The sequence below is a fragment of the Pomacea canaliculata genome, linkage group LG4 (genome assembly GCF_003073045.1).
Source record: "Pomacea canaliculata isolate SZHN2017 linkage group LG4, ASM307304v1, whole genome shotgun sequence".
Classification (NCBI taxonomy): Eukaryota; Metazoa; Mollusca; class Gastropoda; order Architaenioglossa; family Ampullariidae; genus Pomacea; species Pomacea canaliculata.
In genome coordinates, this window is record NC_037593.1 from 15,222,857 (window position 1) to 15,245,335 (window position 22,479).

The 22,479-nt window shown below is 42.7% G+C and overlaps 1 protein-coding gene across 3 annotated transcripts in view; it reads right to left on the reverse strand.

Moving 5' to 3' along the window:
* Window positions 1-12: 12 nt before the first annotated feature.
* LOC112562344 overlaps window positions 13-22,479 on the reverse strand; it is a 44,170-nt gene continuing 21,703 nt past the window's right edge. For all 3 annotated transcript variants that reach the window (XM_025235567.1, XM_025235565.1, XM_025235566.1), the window contains 7 exons: window positions 9,147-9,249; window positions 8,433-8,690; window positions 7,755-7,958; window positions 7,528-7,580; window positions 7,049-7,118; window positions 6,167-6,292; window positions 13-5,952 (listed from right to left, as the gene is read on the reverse strand). In XM_025235567.1, coding sequence (XP_025091352.1) covers window positions 5,789-5,952; window positions 6,167-6,292; window positions 7,049-7,118; window positions 7,528-7,580; window positions 7,755-7,958; window positions 8,433-8,690; window positions 9,147-9,249 — 978 coding nt within the window. In that variant the 3' untranslated portion in view covers window positions 13-5,788. The remainder of the gene's footprint in view (window positions 5,953-6,166; window positions 6,293-7,048; window positions 7,119-7,527; window positions 7,581-7,754; window positions 7,959-8,432; window positions 8,691-9,146; window positions 9,250-22,479) is intronic.

Sequence of the window (22,479 nt, forward strand, 5' to 3'; positions counted from 1 at the left end):
AGACACCAGCTGTTTGTATTATTAACAGTTTTAATTGTCAAAATTTATACACGATCAAGATTAGAATGTTGAAACCGTTGTGTACAGAGCATGGTACATCGATGGATGGCATCACTGAATAAATCTGTCACAACCATGGTATTTTCAGAAAAAAAGGTGGCTCTTGTGTGAACAAAATGTACCAAAATCTCACAGAAAAAAGTGCTTGTTGGTTTTCCTCAAGCGAGCCCAAATTTCTGGTAGATAAAAAGGAGGGCAACAATCTAAGAACATCATCTTCTGAACCTACAACAATAGGGCAAAATTACACAAATCTCTCAGTTGCTGTTGAGGGTAGGAGGAACCACAGGACTGGAGGGAGTACACTTCTGATAAGAGAAAAATGTCCTCATAGAAGACTGCCAAAGTGCAGCAGGCAAGTGTACATGCTTGCTTTAAATGATGCCCTGTTGAGAACTCCTATGAGCTGCTTAAATGAAAAGTTTAATTGCTCAATTACAGGATCAACTGTGCAACAAAATATTTTCAGGTGGTATTTCTCAGTTTCCAAATTCCAAAAACCAAAGAAAAATATTAAAATCTCATGATCCTTCGATGATAATAGAGCAGCAAGTTTTATTCAATGATGCCATCTACTTGCTTCGGTGGGATGACACGGGGAAAAGACTGGACAACTGTACATACTGTTTCCATGCTCTAATTTCACAGTTATGAACATGCTAGGCAGACTATACAACAAACTTTGCTAGTAACTTGACATTGGACCACTAAATCCAGAAGCTGAAAGGACATAAATGAATAACTGTTGACATGATTTGATGGGTGCAGGAGACATCTGATCAGGCAATTACACAGTATTGACCTATAGCAAAGTATGTTCATCACAAATACACATAACACAGGTGCTAGCAGAAAACAGAGATGGGGAGCTGAGAAGGCCAGCTTGCTGACTGGTTAACTGCAATCATCAACAAAACAATTCACACTGATCTACTGGTGTTCATAAACAATCTAGACAAATTTTATTTAAAAAAAAAAGGTTTTGGCAGTGTCCAGTACTTTGATTACATGGGGAGTACTGAACAGTTTTGAAAAAAATGTATAAAAAGTACACATTGTAAGATGAATAAAGAAAGGATTTTGAAACTAGAGAGGACTATATTTTTAAGTACATTCCCAATCTGTAGCTTGGGTTATGCTGTCAGCACATTAACCAGGCAACATGAAGGTCTGATCAGTTACACAACTCTGATTTGTCTACCACTAGCATGTGGTAAGAGGTCAGTACATGTTTTCTACACCAAGTTTTGGTGCATTCTCATCATGAATGATTGTGTTCAGATGAAAAAAGTCACTGGCTCTTGTGACAATGATGCCAAGGCAAACATAGCATAATAGCTTGCACAGTGGAGGTTCATGGGAACTGTAAACATTGGGAAAAAAAAAAAAAGTTTTCTTCATCATTTTATATCCCTCGTCCTTATTTCCTGCGCATTGTACATGTATGGAGGGGGATATCTTTTGCTTAGGTATTCTACTGTTTATTATGTTACAAGACAACCACATAATGAAGATGGAAGTCATCAGAAACAAAAATCTTTTCGATTTTAATTTGAATAAAACATAGAATGACAACATTTTCATTGGCATTTCTTTGAACATGACAAATATTATGTATACTGTTTTCCCGTAAGATCTAAAAGAGGTGTACACATCTTAAGAGTGTTCATGGGCTCGACTCGGAACCACATGGGAACAACATGCATGCCTCAAGCTATGTACACAATGTACTTCTAAAGTTGTGGGAGCAGCGAGGCATGTTTGGTGTTCACTGCAACTTTACAAATATGCCCCTAGTTCAGTGCTCATTTCCTAAACCACCCCACTCCATTGTTCAAATCACCTTTGTTAAAGTTTTTTCATGAAGCAGCAAATAATCTAGCACACATTAATACAAAGATGATGACATGGAGTACAGGCATCCCTTCACAGCACAAAAACAGAAAAAAAACATTTATCTGTATGAAACTATGTTAATATGTGCGGTTGTGGGAGATCACATCTCCCTTTTTTTCTGCACTCTACATACAGACACAATAAAGGCATCCCCAAGGAACTTGAGACTAATTACATAGTAACTATTTCATAGGTAAAGTATACAGAGAAGAATATTTTCCTATCAAGTTTATCTACTAACAAGATATAGTACAACCCAAGGCATTGAAAGTTGGGGGGGAGGGGGCATAAAAACACAACTGCATTAATCATGTTGAAAAAATACTTTTATTGAATAAGTTGACAGGGTTCTCTTTTTTTTTATATACTGTAATTGCATTTCAAACAAAATCTGACAAACTTACTATTAAGTAAAAAATTAAGGCTCCTAAAAGCAATTCTTCATTAAAAATCAGGTTAGTCATGTAGAATTAAAAAAAAGGTTACTTTGTCCATGGGGAAAAAAATTAGGGCTGTATTACCTGCTTCGTCCACAAACATCTGCAGCATTCAACACACACATACACACACACTAACAGGTGTCAACAGCCATGAAGCAGCTGAACTTGTTCATCTCTACTTTCCTGAGGAAAAACTTTAGTGCCAAGGCAAAAACCAACGTCCAACTAACTGAGCATTCAGGTAATTTGTATCACTTGCTCCAAAGAGTCTCGGTCCAATATTTGCTTCTATGCTTAACTTTAGTGGGAAAAGGGTAGGGAAAGCACATGCCATGGAACCTGTGACATCTGGTTGTCTCCAAAACATCCACACAAATATGCATAGGCATGCATGCAAGCGAGTGCATGCATACACACACACCGTCTCTCCACAAATCACTTTATTCTTAAAAAGCATTTATCTGTATTTTTTCAAGACATCCCTTAAGACAGATTTCTCAAATTCAGAAATTACCAAAAGGTGAAATTTATTGTAAAGGGAACTCATGACTGATGGTTTTGGCATGGGCACAGATTTCACCAAAATTGTTAAGATCAAGCAATCAAATCCCTTCTCCCCAGACAACATGAAACTATTTGACATTAAAAACAAGTGTGGATGTAGTGTGTGAGAGAGAAAACTAACATGTACAGATGCAAAGAGCAAGTTTTAAAAATGATCAAACCATGGCCACTAGGGTGGTCTGTGCTTCTAAAGCATACATTTTTAGTTTAGTACTAATCTTATGTGCATGCTCTCTTTCTCTCTCTCGCATGCACATCCAATAAACAATATTCTTTAAATGTATAGCAAAAATTTGCCCTTAACACAGTAATCCACAACACAACAAAAGTATATCATTAAACAATTATTGTATCATGCAAACCAAAACCTAATGCAGAACTGTAACCTGATCACATTATGTTAATAACTGTAATTTGAACTTCTGCATAGGTGTCCGATGGCTAGGAAGTGATCTGTAGCATTTACAGTTAAATGAAATATTGTACGTAAAATAATGGTGTGGTATATGAAAACTACTGATGACAAATCCTAAAATACCATCCAACAAACAAAAAGGAAAAATATAAATAGGGAAAAGACAATTAAAACATCGCTTAATTCAATTCAAATACGCCTGATCACCCTACAGGATACTCATAAAGATTAGGTTTTGTATAGAATCCTAGGGGAGAGAAATGTAAAAACGCAATGATAACAACTATTGCTAGCAGCAGTGGGACAGACAAAGGTTGGTGACGGAGAACAACAAAATTGGCAAACAGAATAAAAATAAGAATGAGGGAGAAGATAAATCTATCAAGAAGTTCCAAGTCTTGTCACAGCAATCCTATATTATACAAAAATTTTGCCATTAAAAGGATTGGGTGATATAAAAAAGGAATTGGCAATATCCACTAGTTCAAAATGACGACCATTTTTCAATTTAAAAAAAAAATATAGCAAAAAAAAAAAAAAAGGTCAGGACAGATATTTTATTAATAAATAAACCTTTAAAAAAAAAAAGTTGATATATGTACACTGTCGCCTCTTTGTGTGTAAAATACTCCTACATCAATGAACAAGACAGCCAAATAAATGCAGTCTATACACGTATAATCAGGAGAATAAACTGGATGCAAACATGACACACTTGACGAGAGGATTATCTGGTGCTAAGCATCCATTGTGACAACTGTTGCCAAAACATGCTGTAAAAAGCCCTTTCTCTTCAGCCTATTCCTTTTTTGTTACACTAGCAAATAATTAAGTACTGGAGGAATCAAGCAAGGGGAAATTTTTTTTTTTTTTCAAAAATGGGAGAAAAACAGAAAAAAAATTGGCACTTCTTTAAAATGAACTACCACTCTCCAGAAAAATTTTGCCTAAAAATGAAACTAACAAACAACTAGTACCATCTCTCATTATCAAATCTGCATTGGTGATTTGTCACACATTTTTACAGGTTACAGAATAAAACCAAGTATTAAAAATATTCACAGCATATGGTTATATCATTTCGGCTTTCCCTCCAACGTCCACAACAATAAGTTAGGCCCTAGGTTCACTCAAAGTTTGGGCCTACAGGAAAGCTTGAATCCTTTCACCCCTTTATATATCCTACACATCCAAAATAAAAGTGCTCACAGCTGTGCAAATAGGAAGCAAAGAACATTTAAAAAAAATTGTTTTGAAATGACTTCTTGTAAACTTTTTTTTTAAAATTGAATGTTTACCTCTACATGATCCAGAAGATAAACTCTGAGCATAGTGACATCAACCCGTGAACACTGTACTGACAAATAAAAATTCCTGTACAAAAAAAAAGGTGGACAAAGGAGGGAGAGACAGGCATCAGTAGGGAGTTTGAACTGCTTCCTTCCTGGGACTGTCCTTGTGACTCTAATGAATGCAAGTTTTTGGCAAAACATGAAACAAATGACAAAATTCAATGTGCATGCAATGCTAGGAGCATGCAGTGTTGTAAAATCATCTCTAAAATTCAACGAGGCACTGTCATCACCAATGAGCTTTTTGTTAAGAATCTCTCTCAAGACCTCAAAAATGGACTAACAGGGCAAGATAACTGTAAGCTTTCTTTGCTCTTTACCTTGATTTATATTTAATACTTTCAATTTTTGGGGGCAGGTGTGTGGAGAGAAGGGGCAGGTTTGGAAGCAGAAGGAATATGTGGCAACTTGATGTTCACATCACAACTCTGCTCACGTTTCTTTCTCAAAATCTTTAGATGCAAGTTTACTTTGATAGTCTGTTAGTAGTAATCTTCCTCTCAGTTCCTACTGACAGGCCACACCTGCTTCTCTCATGTCTCTCCAATCCTAACCACCCACCACCCCAAAATAAAAACAAAAAACAAAAAAGGATTGCTTTGGAACTTGGGAAGGAGTAATGCACCAAGCTGGCCTAGTCTAGTCCTGCCAGCTCTTCCAATGTGGGATTGGGGATATGAGGAGAGAACTGGAGACTGTTTGCTAATGTGTCTACCCCCAGATGAAGACCAGCTCTAAAACTTTTTTTTTGTAAGTAGAGCCTGTACTCCCTCTTACTAACCCTCTCATTTATCAGACACAGGCATCAACCATTACTTATAATTATCCCCTGCCCTTTAGTTTAAAAAAAAAAACCCAGCCCATTCAGCAAGACTGCTCTTGCGAACAACACACTGCAGATGCTCTGTCCCTCACAATAGCCATTGTCCTCAGCTTTGTGAAGAGCGTGTAGTATTTTGTGGTGGTCAGGTGGTGGACTGCTGATGATTCTTGTTTGCTTGCTTGATAATGAGCTGCTCTATAAGAAAAGTCTGTCCAGATGAAAACTAAGCCCAACAGCTTCAGGCATAGAACTCTTTGTCAGGTGCACGTTGGTATGAGTAAGGCAGTTTCTTTGGCTCCTCCAGTGCGTAGCTGCCTTCGTCCTTCTTGCGCATACGATACACCACAAACATCACCAACAGGATGGCACACAGCAGCAACACCACTGCTCCTCCAATAATTGCTGCAAATAAGACAAGGCAACCCTGTCAGTGATTCTATGCTATTCAAAGGTTAAAGTGTGCAGTCTCTATAAAATACTTGTGCTGAAAACTGTAGTTAGTCTATAAAGCATAAACTTGTGACACCAAGTCCTCAGCCAATTTGTGCAGACAGCCTTGACTACATCATGAGAAGTACAAGAAAGATACTGGCGTCATTCCTATATTCGGTCCTACCTGCTAAAATACCGGGCTGTGTCATTACATGTGCTGCAGAGCTGGGTTCTTTCACAGGCTCCTTGTTGCCAGTGTCATTGGAAGTGGGGGTTGTTGTCTTCTCTTCTCTAGGTTTTTCTGTTCCAACTGAAATTTTAGGAAAAAAAATTATTACAAAACCTCCAAACCCAGCAAACAAAACAGTTTCATGAGCACATGAGTCATTTGCCCCCATACTGCTCTAGCTTTTGACATTTCCATGCACCAGACTTATCATTACACTGGTAATCAAGTTAAACATGCTTTAATGACAACCAGCCATACAAATTGAAGCATTCACAGCCACTAGAATAGGCCATTCAGTGACAGTATACTCTACTCTATTGATTATGCAATTATGGTAATCATACTATTTAGAATGCATCTTAAGAATCTGATACCTATAAAAGCAGACACAACACTAAAACATATTCTGGTGATATTTTATGATAAAGAGGTAGAGGAAATATTAATGTTTTTCTCTTAATCACATCTAGATTTATCAAGAAAACAGGAAGTAATGTCTGCATGAGCTGAATTTGAAGAAGATGAAAACAGATCAGCACATGACTTGCTGTTGCTGAATTGCTCTCTTAGGAACTCAGATGAGTTAGTTTGTACTCATCATCATTTCCTAAAGATGCTGGCTATAAACTGCTTTCCTAGTGGCAAGTGAGAACACCGATGCTTGAAGACTCATATCTTGAAAATTAAGCATAATTATGTACTCATATTTTGGGAATTACTATTTGAAAATGAACTAACCCGATCATAAAGAAAAATTGTTGCACTTGCATTGGCCTTTAAAAAACCATACTAAAATGCAAAAATTCACAAGGAAAAAACAAAGCTGAAAAATCTTACTGTTAACATCAATCTTACGACCACTGCTGCTGTCTTTGACAGTACTTGTACGTAGGGTCGTGGGGGTCACCTGCAACAAACAAATCGATTTTGTTTTGTCCCTTCATTTGTTGATGATATTAACTGCTATCCCTGTTGCCTGCATAATACCATCTCTCCCAACCTTCACCCTTTGCCGACAGCCAGATCAAGAACCCAACTAAACTGAAAGAAGACACCTTATGCCACAAGGGCCAAAACGAGGACACCATTCCTTACAAGGGCAAAGAACAATAAATCTTCATATCAGAATGTAACTATCCACAGCTGCCCTTAATTCAGATCAAAATAAATAAATCATGCTGGTGCAAGCAGTGGATCCCACCTAAAGCTGTTCACCAGCAGAATGCTGTGACAGACCAGTTAATAGTAATTAGTGACCCTACAGAGATCATTAAGCATTTTATATAAATCTTACATTATATAAATCAGAAAGTTACCTTAAAATCAGTTACCATCTGCACACCTAATGTTGTCCTCTGATCATCTTTTCCTGAAAAAAACATGAATGGCAGATGTGAATGTCAACACAAATAGACCTGGACATGCACACATGAACAAACACACCTATTGATGCCCTCCTCCAATACATTTCTATATTTTATACAAAGTGGTTAGCTGTTGCTCTTGCAACCAGATAAATAAGACAGAGCAATACTTCACTTACTGTCACACACTGGGTCATCAGGCAAGTACACTTCAGTGCCAGGCCTTTTGACACCATCATTTATGTTCACGCAGAAGCACATGGAACCAACACACTGCTTGGGCTCAAAGTTGCCATCCAAAGAGCAGCGAGGCCTGAAAGTGCCCAGCAGGCCACTGCGCGAGTGCTGAACCAGCTTAAAGACACAAGGAGGTAAATTTGTTCCTAGGAGACAGAAAAATAATGATAAATGTTCTGAAGCAGACTCTTTAGCACTGAAAATTCTTAATATGAAGATATCATGAAGTAGGGTGAATAAGCACATTACAGGTAGTGTGGTTTGTCCATATGTTAGCAGACAGCCTAAAAAAAAATTATGTGAAGCAATGTCATTAAAATTAGGCTCCTACCACCATTCTGATACTGATACATTTCTATCACCTTCCCCTCTCTCTCTCTTGATCTCACTCCACCTACCCATATTTATATATTTAACATGGGAGAGGTGAAGTACACTATCTGTATAACAACTAGCATTCCAGCAAGCTTTATATATAAGAAATAATTCACTTCACATTCACCCTAATATATTCAGGTGAGCAGCAACTGAAGGAAAAACCAGAAACAGAATCCTTTTATTGGCTTTGTCAAGAGTCTCTTGAGAAACAAGGATGGACTCTACAAAACTATGGTAAGCACCTTGTATACAATCAGGGGTGTGTGCCTGGTGTGCTGTGCCTGGAATTTCCCGACCGCCAAGATCAGCACACCAGCAGGTGCCAGTGCCTGGATGACCACGGCACTGCAGGCTGTCATAGTCTCCATCTACTGTGCACCGTGGAACGTAGTTGCCCAGCAGATGCTTGCTCGCTTCACGAAGCTGCTCACAGGGTGTACGTGGTGCCAAAGATGTTGTAGTGGTTGTGGTCATAGTTGTAGTGGTGGAGGTTGACATATCTATATTACAATATTAAATATACTATATTAAATAAATGGAGATATTAAATATACTATAATATACATTCAATTGTACAAGGGAAAGACATTTAGTTCACTGCTTCATATTTTTTAAAAAAACTAACATTAAATAAGAAGGGTAGAAATTATAACATAGCATTTTTACCTAGATGGATATGACTAAATGATGCAGAATCAGAAATCTCCCCACCAAAATAATTCAAGGGAATTTTGTACACCTAAGATTAGTCTCAAAATATTTGTAAAACAGCATTTATTCTACAAACATGCGGACATTAGAAAGACAAAAAGAAAATTATAAGGCTACAGCAACAGTTTCACAGAGACAACAATCACGGAAACAAAAGTTTTCATATAGCAATATAAAAAAAGGGGTAAGAGGGGAGGAAGGATTCAGAATGTTGGGTTCTGCACATTTATCATGAGTGTTCTTGCCTGTTCCTGAGCCAGAGCCAGACAGGAGGAGGTCTTCATCGTCAGTGACCAGGCCCCCCCCACCACTGCCTGATCCACTGGCTTCCTCATACTCATCCTGGGCCTGCAACCAAACCAGGGAAGAAGTAAACTGACTGTACATATCCTGACAAACAGTCACACCTGCTAATTCATAAATCTTCATAGTCTGTTTACTGCAGCCAATGAAGTTAGTGACAAAGCAGCTAGATGAAAGATTGAAAGGAAAACAACAAATTAATAAAACATCTGGCAAGACTGTTTAACTAAAACACTCGTCTTTTAAAATGATCTTACTTGTACATGTGACTATAAACAAGATATTTCTGATGCTGTACATAGATGACAGTTTTCCTTTTCTCTCAGCAGGCTCTAGAAGCCAGTTTGGTATGTCCATTTTGCTGCAGTCTGAATCTAAGTATATTTAAGTCCAAGCATATTATAATTTTGCAGCCCTATGCTCCACTAGGGGTGAATAGGAACAAGAAGAATATTATAATTTATGAAGTATAAACTGTACCAAGGGGCACTCACTTTTTCACACTATTATTATGTATTTCAAATAGCTTTAAAAGGAAAGACAAAGAACTCCATGCCCTCCTGTTCAAAGATCAATTAGAGCACATAATCACCCTCCCCACAAAGGAAGGGGCCCCTTCTATTTGCAAAATACAGACCTTTAGGCTTCATCATTCTCACATGTGTAAAGAAAGACCACAGCCCTCATTACACTCCAACTCTGACGCTGACTATAGCCTGATGGAAGTGTACTTGTGTATCTCAACCAAAGATATCATGGCTTTCATCTTTATGTGAATATGTGAAAATGTCTATCTGAAGGTTTCCATCTCTAATAACTGAAAGGGGGTATTAATTCAGATTGTAAAAGGTCATGTGATCAAATGACTAAGCTGAGCTTGGTCCAAAATATAACTAACATCCTTACATATCTCAATACATAAATCAAGACATTACCAGAAAGAGATGAAATTTATGATGATAAAAATGTCAACAGCTATGCCTACTTAACATAGCCCCCCCCCCCCCCCCAGCTCAATCATACCCTTGATGTAAACATATCTATGGACATATCTAATGTCTGTTTTTCTCCTCTGTCTGTCATCATGATGATGTAGGATTGTATCTTGAGAATGATATTAGTCACAAATTATGAAAAACAGTATTGTGTACAGATCTCAACACTGCCATTAGGCCGAGAAGGGGGATGTGCACAACCCCTTAGGCCTTGAAGGACATGTTTAGTGTATAAACTAAAGTCATTTGGGGGAGGATGAGGTAGTTTGGATGGTCAGGTTGATCTTTAAATCTTGCACCCTTGCTGCAGATGAGAGAACACCTGTGCCAAAATAAACCAGCAGACATTTCTCATGTGCTCCCTAGGGAAAGCCCTTTCCAGTTAAGCCTACTAGTTTAAGTTGTTTAGTGAATGAAGCACCTGCAGCCTTGCCACATCCTTTGTTTACTACTATACTTGAAGTATCCCAGCATTCACTGTTCTGCTACCACACCCTGCACCTCCTCTTTCAGACAGAAGGAAAAATGGATAACAGCTGTCTATCAGGCCATTTTTTCCACAAAAATTTCCCCTGCAAACATCTGTAAGATTTTGTCCCTTTTAAAGGCAATAATAAAAAAAAAAAGGTTTCTCAGAATCTCAGTGTTAACACAATGTGTGTGCCACTCCTACACCCTGGAACCCCTCATCCTATTCTCAACAGTCCTAGATGACAGTAATTGGTGCAAATAAACCACTTTTCTATTCTTTGGCAGTTTGCACTTTCCTCCACCCAGTATGCTACCCATTCCCCCATTCTACCACACTCTCGTGGCTCCTGCCTTTTCCTCTTCTTACCCCTCTGTTACCTGCATGCACACACACATATGAATTAATTTTTATTTATATATTGTTTGCACATGCAACTTTGGAACAAGAAAGTCTTGTATTATACTTTTATATTACAACAACTGTATACAAAAAAACTATTTGAAATACTTTTTTAAACTTTAACTATCATTTTGCCCTAAACCTTACAAGCCATCCACTATCATGGGTCTACAACAGCTTCTCCTCTGTGCACTTTAAATGATAATCCTTCACTGAAAATATCATACAACAGAGGATGCTCTGTTTACCCACTATCTGCAGGAACACGATCTAGTCATAAATTCACAAGGACTATTTAGCACAGATACTACTGAAAAAAATCCTAGGATTTATTAAGACCATTATCAAATGTGTGCAGAAGGGTATGTGTATGATGTGTCAAAATAATTCACACACTGCTCACACATTAATATGCCAGTGTAAGTCCTGAAATCTCACAGTATGCAACCAGACACAAGAATGCAAATAAGCATGCATCAAAGCACAACCCACATGCATAAAATTTATGAAGGTTCTCCTATTCTATTTTATATTCTAAGTGGCTTAAAGCATGTTCCACAATTAAACAGAACTAGAAAACAAGGGAAAGACTGAGTGTATTAGGTGGACTGAGAAATATATTAGTGACAGGGAGGAAGTAACCTTGTGTTTGTGTGCATGCCTGCACCAGATGCGAGTGAGAGATATGGATACAGGCCTGGGATAGAATGAATTGGAAAGGACGGAGTTCTGTAAATGCACACACTGAAATGTCTGGGTATCAAGCCAATTCCCCCGATCCTGTTACCAATGGAGGGCTCTGTATTGTTATCGCCTGTTATCCCCTGCAACCCAACCCCCACCCCTACCTTTTTCTCTCCCTTATAACCTTGTTTATTATTTTGTGAAAGTCTAGGCTCTGAATGACTGAACTCTTTCACAGCCTGTGAACTGTCAGCGATAATGACAGGGTGTGTACCTGTCGGGCCACGGCTGGCCGCAATTTCGCCGAGCAATGGAGCAGGCGTTTCTCAAGGACGCCACAAGAAAAAGACCGGAAGTGACTGCGCGGCGGCGGTGTACACAGGGTACTTGAGTTTCACTGGGCTGCCACCCGTCTCTCTCTCTCACACACACACAAAGCATTGATAACTGTATTGTGATCCCAGCCTATCCAAACTGCACATCCACAACGAGATTGCGACATAAGGTCTTTGGGGAGGAATATGGATAGGTGAGTTTGGAGGCACAGCATGGTGGTGAAATCCGACTTAACCTGAAGGAGCACAACAGCCACTTCTCCTTCACCTTCTCTCTCCCCACCCCCTCAAAAACACTACTCCGCTCCCTGTTCACTGGCACGCAGCCAAACTTAGAAAAAAACTAGGCGAAGAGAGTCCCAAGGATCGAGTCCGACGGTTAGTGCAGAATGCACATTTCTGTCGTGCCTCACCCCTCACTTCCATTTATCTATGGTTACTGTTCCTTCCCTCCTTTATCTTTTTTCAGCTCGTACAAAACCCCCGTTTCATCCCTGCTGATCTGTAGCCAAGTCTTTTGTGTGGCATGTACGACAAGTGGGACCGCAATAGGAGTAATGGGCGTCTCTCGTCGCCGTGGCGTTCTTGTGAAGCGGTGTTTGGTTGCGCATTAATCACAATGCGATACTCGGGGCCCGGGACACGGAGTGGGGCCTCGTCACGTGCACCCCACGCGGCGCTTTGTTGTCCTGTTGTCTGTCACTGCCTCAAATCGCCGGCTGACCGCCCCCCTTGCTATAGATCTTGGTACAAAAGATTCCATCTGGCCCCTCCCTACATAGCTCGCACAGGTCTCTCATAAACAATAAACGTACTTATCCACGAACACAACATGGATCGGTGACATCGACTAACCCTTCCACATTTCCTGACCATTATTTTCTTCTAGAGAAACTGCAGTTCTTTTTCTCACACCGTCTCTATATGATGCCAAGTACTGATGCGAGCTTTTTTTTTTCAACCCGCTACTGCCTGCCCCACAGACTGCTCAAGATGTTTGCATGCCAGAGATGCATTCCTGCTTCTAACATCTCCCAGAAGTATTCAGGAAGAAGCCCGGGGAGGGTAACGGTAGGCGGGAGAGAGGGAGGGAGCGAGAACTTATTTCATGTTCCCGGAAAATGAAAGGCGAAGAGTCTTCGCATTACTGCTCGCCGATTCCGAGGGCGCAGGTCTTTGAAATCCATTATGAATAACTTCCCGGCAACAATCTTCAGCACATAAAGTCCCCGGCGCGAGCAACTGGGAGGAGATGGCGCCTAAATTGTTTCCGCAGATTCCAACCGGTGGATCCCAGTAGTCCTGGCTTTAAAAAAAATGTGGGGGGAAGGAGGGCGGCAGTTCGGTGCCTGGCCATGAATAGGGTGCCGTTTTGGAAGCTTCCCTAAACCCTCAGTCTTCCTTCTACTCCGAGCATTCTTCAAGCCAACCCTCCTACTCACCACCGCTGGCACTCGCACACGCAAAATAAGCAGCGTACAAGACACCTGCCTGTGCACCCCGCTTCTCCTATCCCCACCAATCCTTCCAATTATAAACTGAAAGTGGTTGTTGTCAGGTCCTGGCTTGGGTTTGGATAACGAAGCCCTTACAATTTTTTTCAGACGGCGACCTTTCATTTCACAAAAGAACGAAAAAGAAAATGAAAGTCAACACTCGAAGAAACGGTGCTTTGTGATCTTAAATCATTATCTGCTTCCGCTAGGTACAAAGCTTCCATTGGGACCGTGTGTGTGCCATAAGCAACCTAGCAACAGAAAAGATATACAATTCAGCAGGAAAAACACGTTAAAAGCATATTTTCTTACTTTGTTATTTACACAAATATGTATCATACATTACAAAAGACGCCAGGTGGGGAAGGATGTGTCTGTTAACTGAGTCTTTCAAAACTAGGCTACACCTTGTTCAAATAAAACTCTTATCCTGCTGTTTGTAGCAATTCTCGGTATCGGAATTCTTTAAAGCAAAACAAAAAGTGGGTGCAACTTTTTATGATGGATAAAGCTCAGTGCAGAATACTACTTCCCCAAATCTGAGTGAATGCTCCCCTTCGGTTCTCGAAGTACAAACGTACAATCGTTAAACAAAAAGAGGTCTGGATAGGGCATAGATACATTTACGTTGTCAGTCAACAGCAGACCTGGAAACATACAATATTAATCAGGCATTTTCCTGTGCATGGTGACATTTGTGGGTGTACCTCTGGAGAAAGGGAGTGCTTACCCAATTTGGAGAAAGAGTATGCTGCACTGAGCATTTCCCATTCATCAGAAAAAATGTGCACCCCCCACCAATTAATCCGTTAACCTCATTTTATGATATGCTCGCTCATCATGAATCGCACGAAGGAGTCTCAGTTGTAGCAATGCAAACCTTTATCAGTTTTAAGCTCACCAAACCCAGACACTGCCACAAAACGAAACAAGTTCTGCCAGTTATCCAGGTTATAAAAGGGATAAAACCTCTGCCACCTTTTGTGGAGTTGTTGACATCTAATGTATGCCAGGGTTTTTTTCCTGCATTGAGGAGCAACAGCACTAAATTTGTCTCCCTTAAAAAAAGAAAGTCAACAGAGTATATACAACTACATGTTGCTCTTTAAGAGACCATGAAAAAACAGCTCCCACCGTTGACGTCACAGGTGGGAGAGGAAAAGCTGAACTAAGCAACGACAGGGTGACCAGGTATAGACAGAACTGGCAGTATGCACCTGCTGCACCTGTACAATGTTACCTGTCGCCTACCTCTTGCGAGAATCAAATCATGCGATAAACTTATTTAATTCCTATTCATTAACAGTGATCCACAATCAGCTTTAAAAAAATGGTTCCAGCAGTAGTACTTAGTATTTTAAAAGGATTAAAATCACTGTATTTGTGCTCATATTCCGTCAATATTACCTTGGGGTGGTCTGGAGACAAGACTGGCCGTGTACTGTAAAAGTTAATAAAGAACTTTTAAAGTGCATGCAGTAGTGTCACGCTGAGCTCTTTCTCTCGCTTTACGTCTTGTTGTTCAACCATGTGTACTTTAATCTTTCGAAAACAAGCTCTTTGTGTGTAACAAAATACACTGAAAGCCGTTGACTCTTTAATCAAAACATGCACAGAGGCAGATCTCTGACGTCTCTGACAGTTGCTCTTCAGGTTACCAATGTGCAGGTAGGCCTGCAGACTATCCTACAGTTAGACTCTGGACAATAAACATATTAATAATATGTCGCCCACGTCATGGAACCCCCATCCTGATCATAATTCATTTCAGAAGAGACGTGGTGGGGTTTTATGGTGATAACCAGTCACAAACAACACATGATTGCTATGACTACAGTAAGTTATCCTCGGAAAATCCTAGTAGAGACCGACCTCTATTCTGCACGTCTCCATTTTTCATCCCTAGTCGTGTTCGCATGACCGGAAATTCGAGAACCTGCACCCCACAGACACAGTATAATGCTAGACCATGTCTATGGACCGCCACAATGCAGTCAACGCACGCGAGGACTGAAACTGAAGTGGGTGGGTCGGGGGAGGGGAAAGAGTGGAGGAGGAAAGGGGTGGGCAACTACAGTCCTGGGAGGGAAAGCAGGAAACTGAACAGTCCTAACACAAACACGCCAACAGTAGAACTCGAAATTTTTTGGGCCCTTGGCACCTGGTCTTCTCACTAACAGACATAGAACTATCAACAGCTTTGTCTCTCCCACCCGCCACCCCATCCCCTACCCGCTTTACACTTTCGGGTTATTTTTGGCTACAGTGTTGTCTTCTGCTAGGTAAGAGCTAAGTCCCAGGGTTGTTGGCAAAGGTGGCGGCGGTGTTAGAAGTTACGACTGCCGCGCACTCGCCCCCTTTTCTTTTGTCTGAAATCTAGAGCTTAAGAAAAAAACACCCCACAGCAGTCTTTGCTGACCACCACACAAGGTAGTGGGTGGAGGGGGTCAGTGACTTTGCAACATTTGCACCTGAGCTTTTCAAGCCATCGAGCGAAGGCTGCATGCTGAGGTTTGGCGGAGGAGGGTTGGGGGTGGTTTGAGGTAGGGGTGGGAGATGCGGTCTGTCTCTGACCACCCTGGTCACCGCACTTCATACCGTTAGACTGGTTAGAGCAATGGGACTCGTACTTGCCCCAGTCTGCCCACCCTCCCCAGCATAACTATCTTACAAACCCTTACATGTCCTTCTCCCCTTCCTTTCACCCAGCACGCGCCACAAACACACATTCTTATAGGCCAGGTGTCCTGCTTTAACAAGCTTCTGCACTTTTTCGATCCAGCTTCGAACACGTTTTCTTGTAGCAAGCGAATCATGCAGCAGAGAGCAGCTCTTTTCATAATGTACCGTCGGATGTCTAGCTGTGCGAAGGAACACCTGCGCCTGAGATATACAGACGGCGAGGCAGAAGAGAGGGAAGTTGAGAGACTAAAAGATGGTGAGACTGGAGGAGGGGGTGGTTATTGTGAGAAGGGAGAGAGGGAAGATGAGAGACAAAAGGAGGGTCACGCAGTAGAAGACACTTTTGCTGCTTGTAAGCTCAACATATAATTATATATATACAGTCAGTTCTGCGATTCGTCGACATAGCACTGAATGACCTCAACCTGTGCTAATTTGGACGCTCCCTTCTGACTGTGATCTTCAGGTGCGACATGGAACGTCATCGCGCGGCGACGCAGTTTGTGAGGCCACCCAAAACAACCGCAAGCAGGTTGGAGGATTTTCTCTGTCCGCACAACCTCCGAGCGTGACGTCGAAGGCTTGTCGCCTCGAGCATCCTGTCGTGGCGTGGCGGGTGGCCAGTGTTATCTTGTTTGTGCATCTATTTCCACAACATGCACGTCCCGTGTCAAGATCTCATCGACACCTTTACACGTGCGTTGTTGACAGGTGACTAAGATAATAAGAGATGAGTGGGTGGCGGTGGATGGCGGGGGGTGGAGGTGACCAACGCTGGGAACATTATTATACTAACAACGTCCGGACAACGCAAAATAATCCTTAATCAAGCTCAGCTGTTTAACACCTTGCCCTTTAAAAAAAAATACTGGCGAAAATTGCCATTACTAAATTTAGTTTTCTCGTTCGTCTCGTTTTAACTAGAAAGCGCGGCGCCACACACACACGAGAATAATAACACATGCGAACGCACACTGGAACGAAAACACTAGCAACTTTCCACACCACCCGCCCTGTCACTAGCGGTTCTCCCTCCCCATACCCACCCACATGGAAGTTCAGTATAGGCGTGAAGCCTTCAAATCCTGTGGCTAGCACAGTAAGCTTCTCTACCCAAACAACGAACGCGCCAAAGAAAAGTCTTATTCCCGAGGTACCCTAAGGGAAAGGGAGAAGACCACCAGCTGAGGCTGCACAAGCACAGGACGCTGGCACATCCACACTACGATATCCTGCAATTTGGCATCGGGCACGGGTCGGGGGGTAGCATAGTCCCTGCCCCCTACCCCCAATGCTCTTCCGACAATCGATGACTCATTAACTATGTGCCACCAATTCTCGTATGCCAAACTCATTCACGCGCATCTCTGAGAGAGAGAAAGTGTCTGTGCGCGTGTGAGAGAAAGAGAGCGAGAACAATGATTTCTGACTGCTGTAAACAAGCTCCGATGCTCATGCGCTGGTCAAAGTCCACTAATCTCAGCGACCTCTGTCCAAGGAATGTTCATTGTCAGGAACAAACCAATTATGCTGGAGAGTACATCTCACGTCCGGATCATGCAGAAAGGAAGGAAGGAAAAACATTACCCCATTTTGAGTGTGTACGTGTGCCTGAGAGCGTGACCCACGCACTCTACAGAATGAGTTCGGGAAGAGATTGTGTGGTTAAGAAATCAGCGAAAGCTAAAGACAAGGAGATGTTGTCAAGTGTCTGCACAGCGCCTTCCTCCCCTCCTACTCCTATCCTACAACTCTTTGTGAGAACCTCGTCACCCATGGAGTAGCTGACCGAGATGTTTGGTGGAGACCCTGGCAATCAAGTCACATAATCAGTTAGGCCAAGCCTGGACAAAATGCAGCCACGATTTTGACCGAGACAAAATGTCGCCAGAGCAGTGAAAACAACTGCACCCAACAAGTTGCAAGGTAAACATCACGTGCTTCGATTATGTCGACAACTCAACAACAAGCCACATGCTGGCAATTTTATTTCATAAAAGCAAAGTCCGTTCTGCTACTTATAACCCCATCACACCATCCTCCGCCCAACTGCAGTTTTCAACTGTGGTCTATTTAACGATGCCATAGCTTGGACGTGTGATGAATGTGTGTGTGTTGGGGGCAGCGGGTATAAGAGAAACAATAGACAGGGCGGGAGTGCACGTGGTAACACCAAAGCTTGCTTCTGATGACGCATCAGGAGTGCAGTATGGTCAGCGCAGTGACTAATACCTGTCACCGTGTAAACCGGACACAAGTCACAATGTAACTCTTGTCTGCTTCGAGGAAAAAAAAGTCCGTTTCTTCCTCTGTTCGAAAAATTCCTGACTTGACATCCGGAAACAGGCGACAGCGGTACCGAGTGCTTCGTGAAGGATGCATCTCACATCATCATTCTCGCCTCGTGCTACGTTTCCCGCGACCTTACAACCGACCATTGTTTCATTGTTACCCTCATGACACTGCAACGATAAAGCATGAAGCTCCACCACCACCCGAGGGTGTTGTGAAGGAGAGAGGGGAGCCCGGGTAACAAACTCGATTTATGTACGGGGAGATGTGTATTTAGTGTTCGCATACAAAGAAATACATGTTTTCACTACAGACAGATGTGCATGCGATAGCGACGACGTGCGTGTGGCGCGCACATCCGTGAGCGTACGGTTATGTGTCTGGCTCAACCTCCCATGTTTTCCCATTTTTACGAATAGCGCTCCGCCGCTAACGGGAACCAGACATCTGCTCAGGCTTCTCCCCCTCCCTCCCTTGTGCCCTCATCCCTCCCCCGTCCTGTCGGTACGATCTGCATCTCACGACTGCCGGCCTCTGGGCTCTCTGGGTGACGGTGCCGGCAGGACGTCCTGCTGCCTCACGCGCGCGGCTCACGCCCAACGTGAAGTGCCTCTGCCTCCAACGCAAAATCACCCCAACCCAGGCGGCAATCATTAACGACCCCTTCCAAAAACTCTTCGGGTATCATTAGGTCTTAACTGACGAGGGTGGCCTTTCAGACAGGAGGGTCAGTAGAAACACACAAATGAGAGAAAACAGAAGGAAGTGCGGACAGAGTTCACTTCGCAAGGAGGGAGAAAGAAAAAAAAAAAAAAAACGAAAAGAGCGACAACAGGTTACGCAGGAACACACAGATCGGCTCTCCAGCAACCTGGGGGTCCGTCTGTGCGTGACAACTGCTCCGAATGCGAGAGCCAGGAAATGAAGTCATGCCAGAAATCCCTCTATAATGTGCATACCTCGATATTACTTGCCATAGTAACACACGGTCCAACAATACAACAACTTCAAATATTTCAATGATACAATGCTGATTTTCAACTGACAAGTTAATCACAACGGTCGTAAACAGAACAGCCCAAAGGGGGACAGGAGGGAATACGCCGAAGAGCTGTTATCCTGCGCTCTCCCATACCCTCATCAGTGTGTAACACACACACGGGCGTACACACACACATACACACGAAGTCGGACAGCGTCCGACAGCTCGCTCACTCAACCTACACTTGTTCCACCGCATATCACTCTGCCCCCACTTGTCCAACACTTACGCCAACAACTTGAAACAGGAAACGCCGAATTGGAGAGTTCGATGGCAAGCTGGCTGGAGACAAAAAAAAAGAGGGGGATTGGAGGGGGGTACCGGTAACTTCCTCTTTCTTTTCTTTCCTTTTTTCATCTTTGTCTTCTTCCTTATCTGATTCTGCAATGCACGCACAGTGACGAACAATGCAAATTTCTTGACGTCTGGAAGCTCGTCCCAACAGAAGAACCACGGGACGGTCGAGACGACTGATAAGAGAAAGAAGAGAAAAAAACCCTTCTTTATTCAGTTTCCGTCACGCCTTCATTCCCACGTTAGACCATCGTTTGTTTCTTGTCAAGTGGATACCTGACGACAGTCGACATTCTTTGAAGATACCAAAGTCGGCTCTTTCCGATCTCTGCGCTCCTTCCCTGAACCCTGGGCGAATGACCGTGCACACAGATCGACCACGTGTGTTCTTTCAAAACGAGCAGTGCTTCCGAACTGCCAGATGACAGGGATTCCAAGCCAGGATCACAGCAGGGTGAGAAGAGCGGGTACATGTGCTACGGCACTGGACAGGCAGGGTAGTCACAGACGGCACCAATTTCGATCGATCGGTTCGCCACAAAAAAAATAAAATAAACGCAACATCAAATGTGGCGCCTTTTCTCACCACTAGATGAATATGTCATGATCGATCATGTTGCGTCGCCCTGATCCATCCTCCGCCTTCCTCTTGTGGGAGCTAAGCTCAGGGTGTTAGTCATCTACAGCACTCTGCCCCTGCCTTTGAAATTCTCTTCAGTAGTCGATGGATTAACCACAAGCATCTCCAAGCAGCCTCAACGGATGAGGTTCACTGAAAAAACTACTGTACAACTCTCGAGACGAGCCTCCCGGCTTCGTCGGGAGTAAAAAGGACCATCAGCTTAATCGTTGCAAGCGCGTTCTAACATTTTGGCAGTCTCACTTCGCTTCGTCCGCTTCGTGGGCTTCAGAAGAAGATTGCAGAGCTCCACTGCCATTCCTTGCTGCGTGTATTACTCCCCTATCAAGTACGTCAATAATTCTTACTCCATCTCCCTCCACCCCAATCATCTCTCATCCAATTTCTGTAGTTTTTCTATCCACCGTCCCAACACCTCTCATACTGTATAAATTGTTGCTTGCTTTATCTGCACGTGGCACCTGATAATGTAAGCTGTTTGTGGTCGGCGGCGAAAATACTTATGCCCGAACCTTTCTCGTCCTCTTTTAAAAAAATCGGTGTCCACAATTTTATGGCCAACAGATAATAATAAATCGTTGTTAGCGCCACAGAATGAAGGAACCCGCACAAAGAGGGGCTTACAGTCAACTTTAATTCGATAGCACAAATGGACATCCGCGCCAAGACCATACGAATAAAAAATGCGTCCCATCCTGACACTAATAAGCAAGACCAAGTAAGAAGCAGATCAGATCTTGGCGGAGTAAATGGATTTCCTTACAGAAGCTGCGACCTAATTCTTCTAAACACTCCAGACCCTAGCGAAACTTCAGGTTTTCTTTTTAAGATGTGTCATGCATATGACTTCGTACATGGCGGTGCTTCAAGAAAAACAAAAAGGAGCCAACGACTGTTCCATGATGCACAGCCATCGCTGGCACTGTCCAATCGGAAAATCAGGCGGCGGTGTCGCTGACCCAAGGTGTGTCGCTGCGACCATATGCTTGGTCGACGACTGCGCGAAGTGTTCTGAACTGACGTAGATATGAAGGTTGGTGGAAGAAGGAGGTGAAATGTGACAAAAATCGATCGGGTCGAGCTAAGCACCGATGATGTGGTTAAAGTTTCCTGCTCCCTGAGGATGATGCAGACGCGGAGAAAGCCAAGGTCTGCAAGCGGACTTGCTTATGTCAGCCAAGCGGCTCGGAGGCGCTGGCTCAGGCCTTGCTCCCCCCTAATCGCCAAACCCGCCCCTCCTTCACACCTGACGTCCAGCTGGAGAGAGTTGTGGAAAAGGAAAGCAGAAGGAAGAAGGGGGTGGAGTAAAATTAGATCGCTCCTTTAAAATAAGATCTCTTGTTTTAGTACTCAAAGCTTGACGCCTTTTCATCAAGGGACGTAGCACGGCAATCGCTTTCTTAAATTCCTCACGCAAGCACGAACGAGCGATGCCTGCACTTCTACCTGATCAATTCTGAACAGCGGGATCCCAACAAAGCCCGTTAGGATTAGAACACGCATCTTCCCTTCGATCTTTTCTTTTCTTCTCTCTCAACCCAACACTTCCTCTGACTAAGCAAGCTAGGTCGAGAAGAGTGAGAGATAAGAAAAAGTGAAAGAGGAAAAAAAGCTTTAACAAGATAATAACGGAGACTAGTTTAGTTGCCGCAAATTCCGTCGAACTTATTTCTTCGGCTGTATGTCTTGTACAAGAGGAGGATGAGTAACGGCAACCAACCCCCCCCACCAACAAAAAATAATATATATTCAAACAACGAATCCTGCTCTTTTTTTAACGGGTTTGGGTTGGGAAAGACTGTCACACCGGTGTGAAAATTCAAATGTCTGCATGATTGTCAGACACTTACATCTGCGTGGATTCGACGCTGCAGCTGATGGGATAAACTGTGCGTGACAGCCTACACAAGCTAAAGCCTCATCTACTCTCACAACAAAACGGGA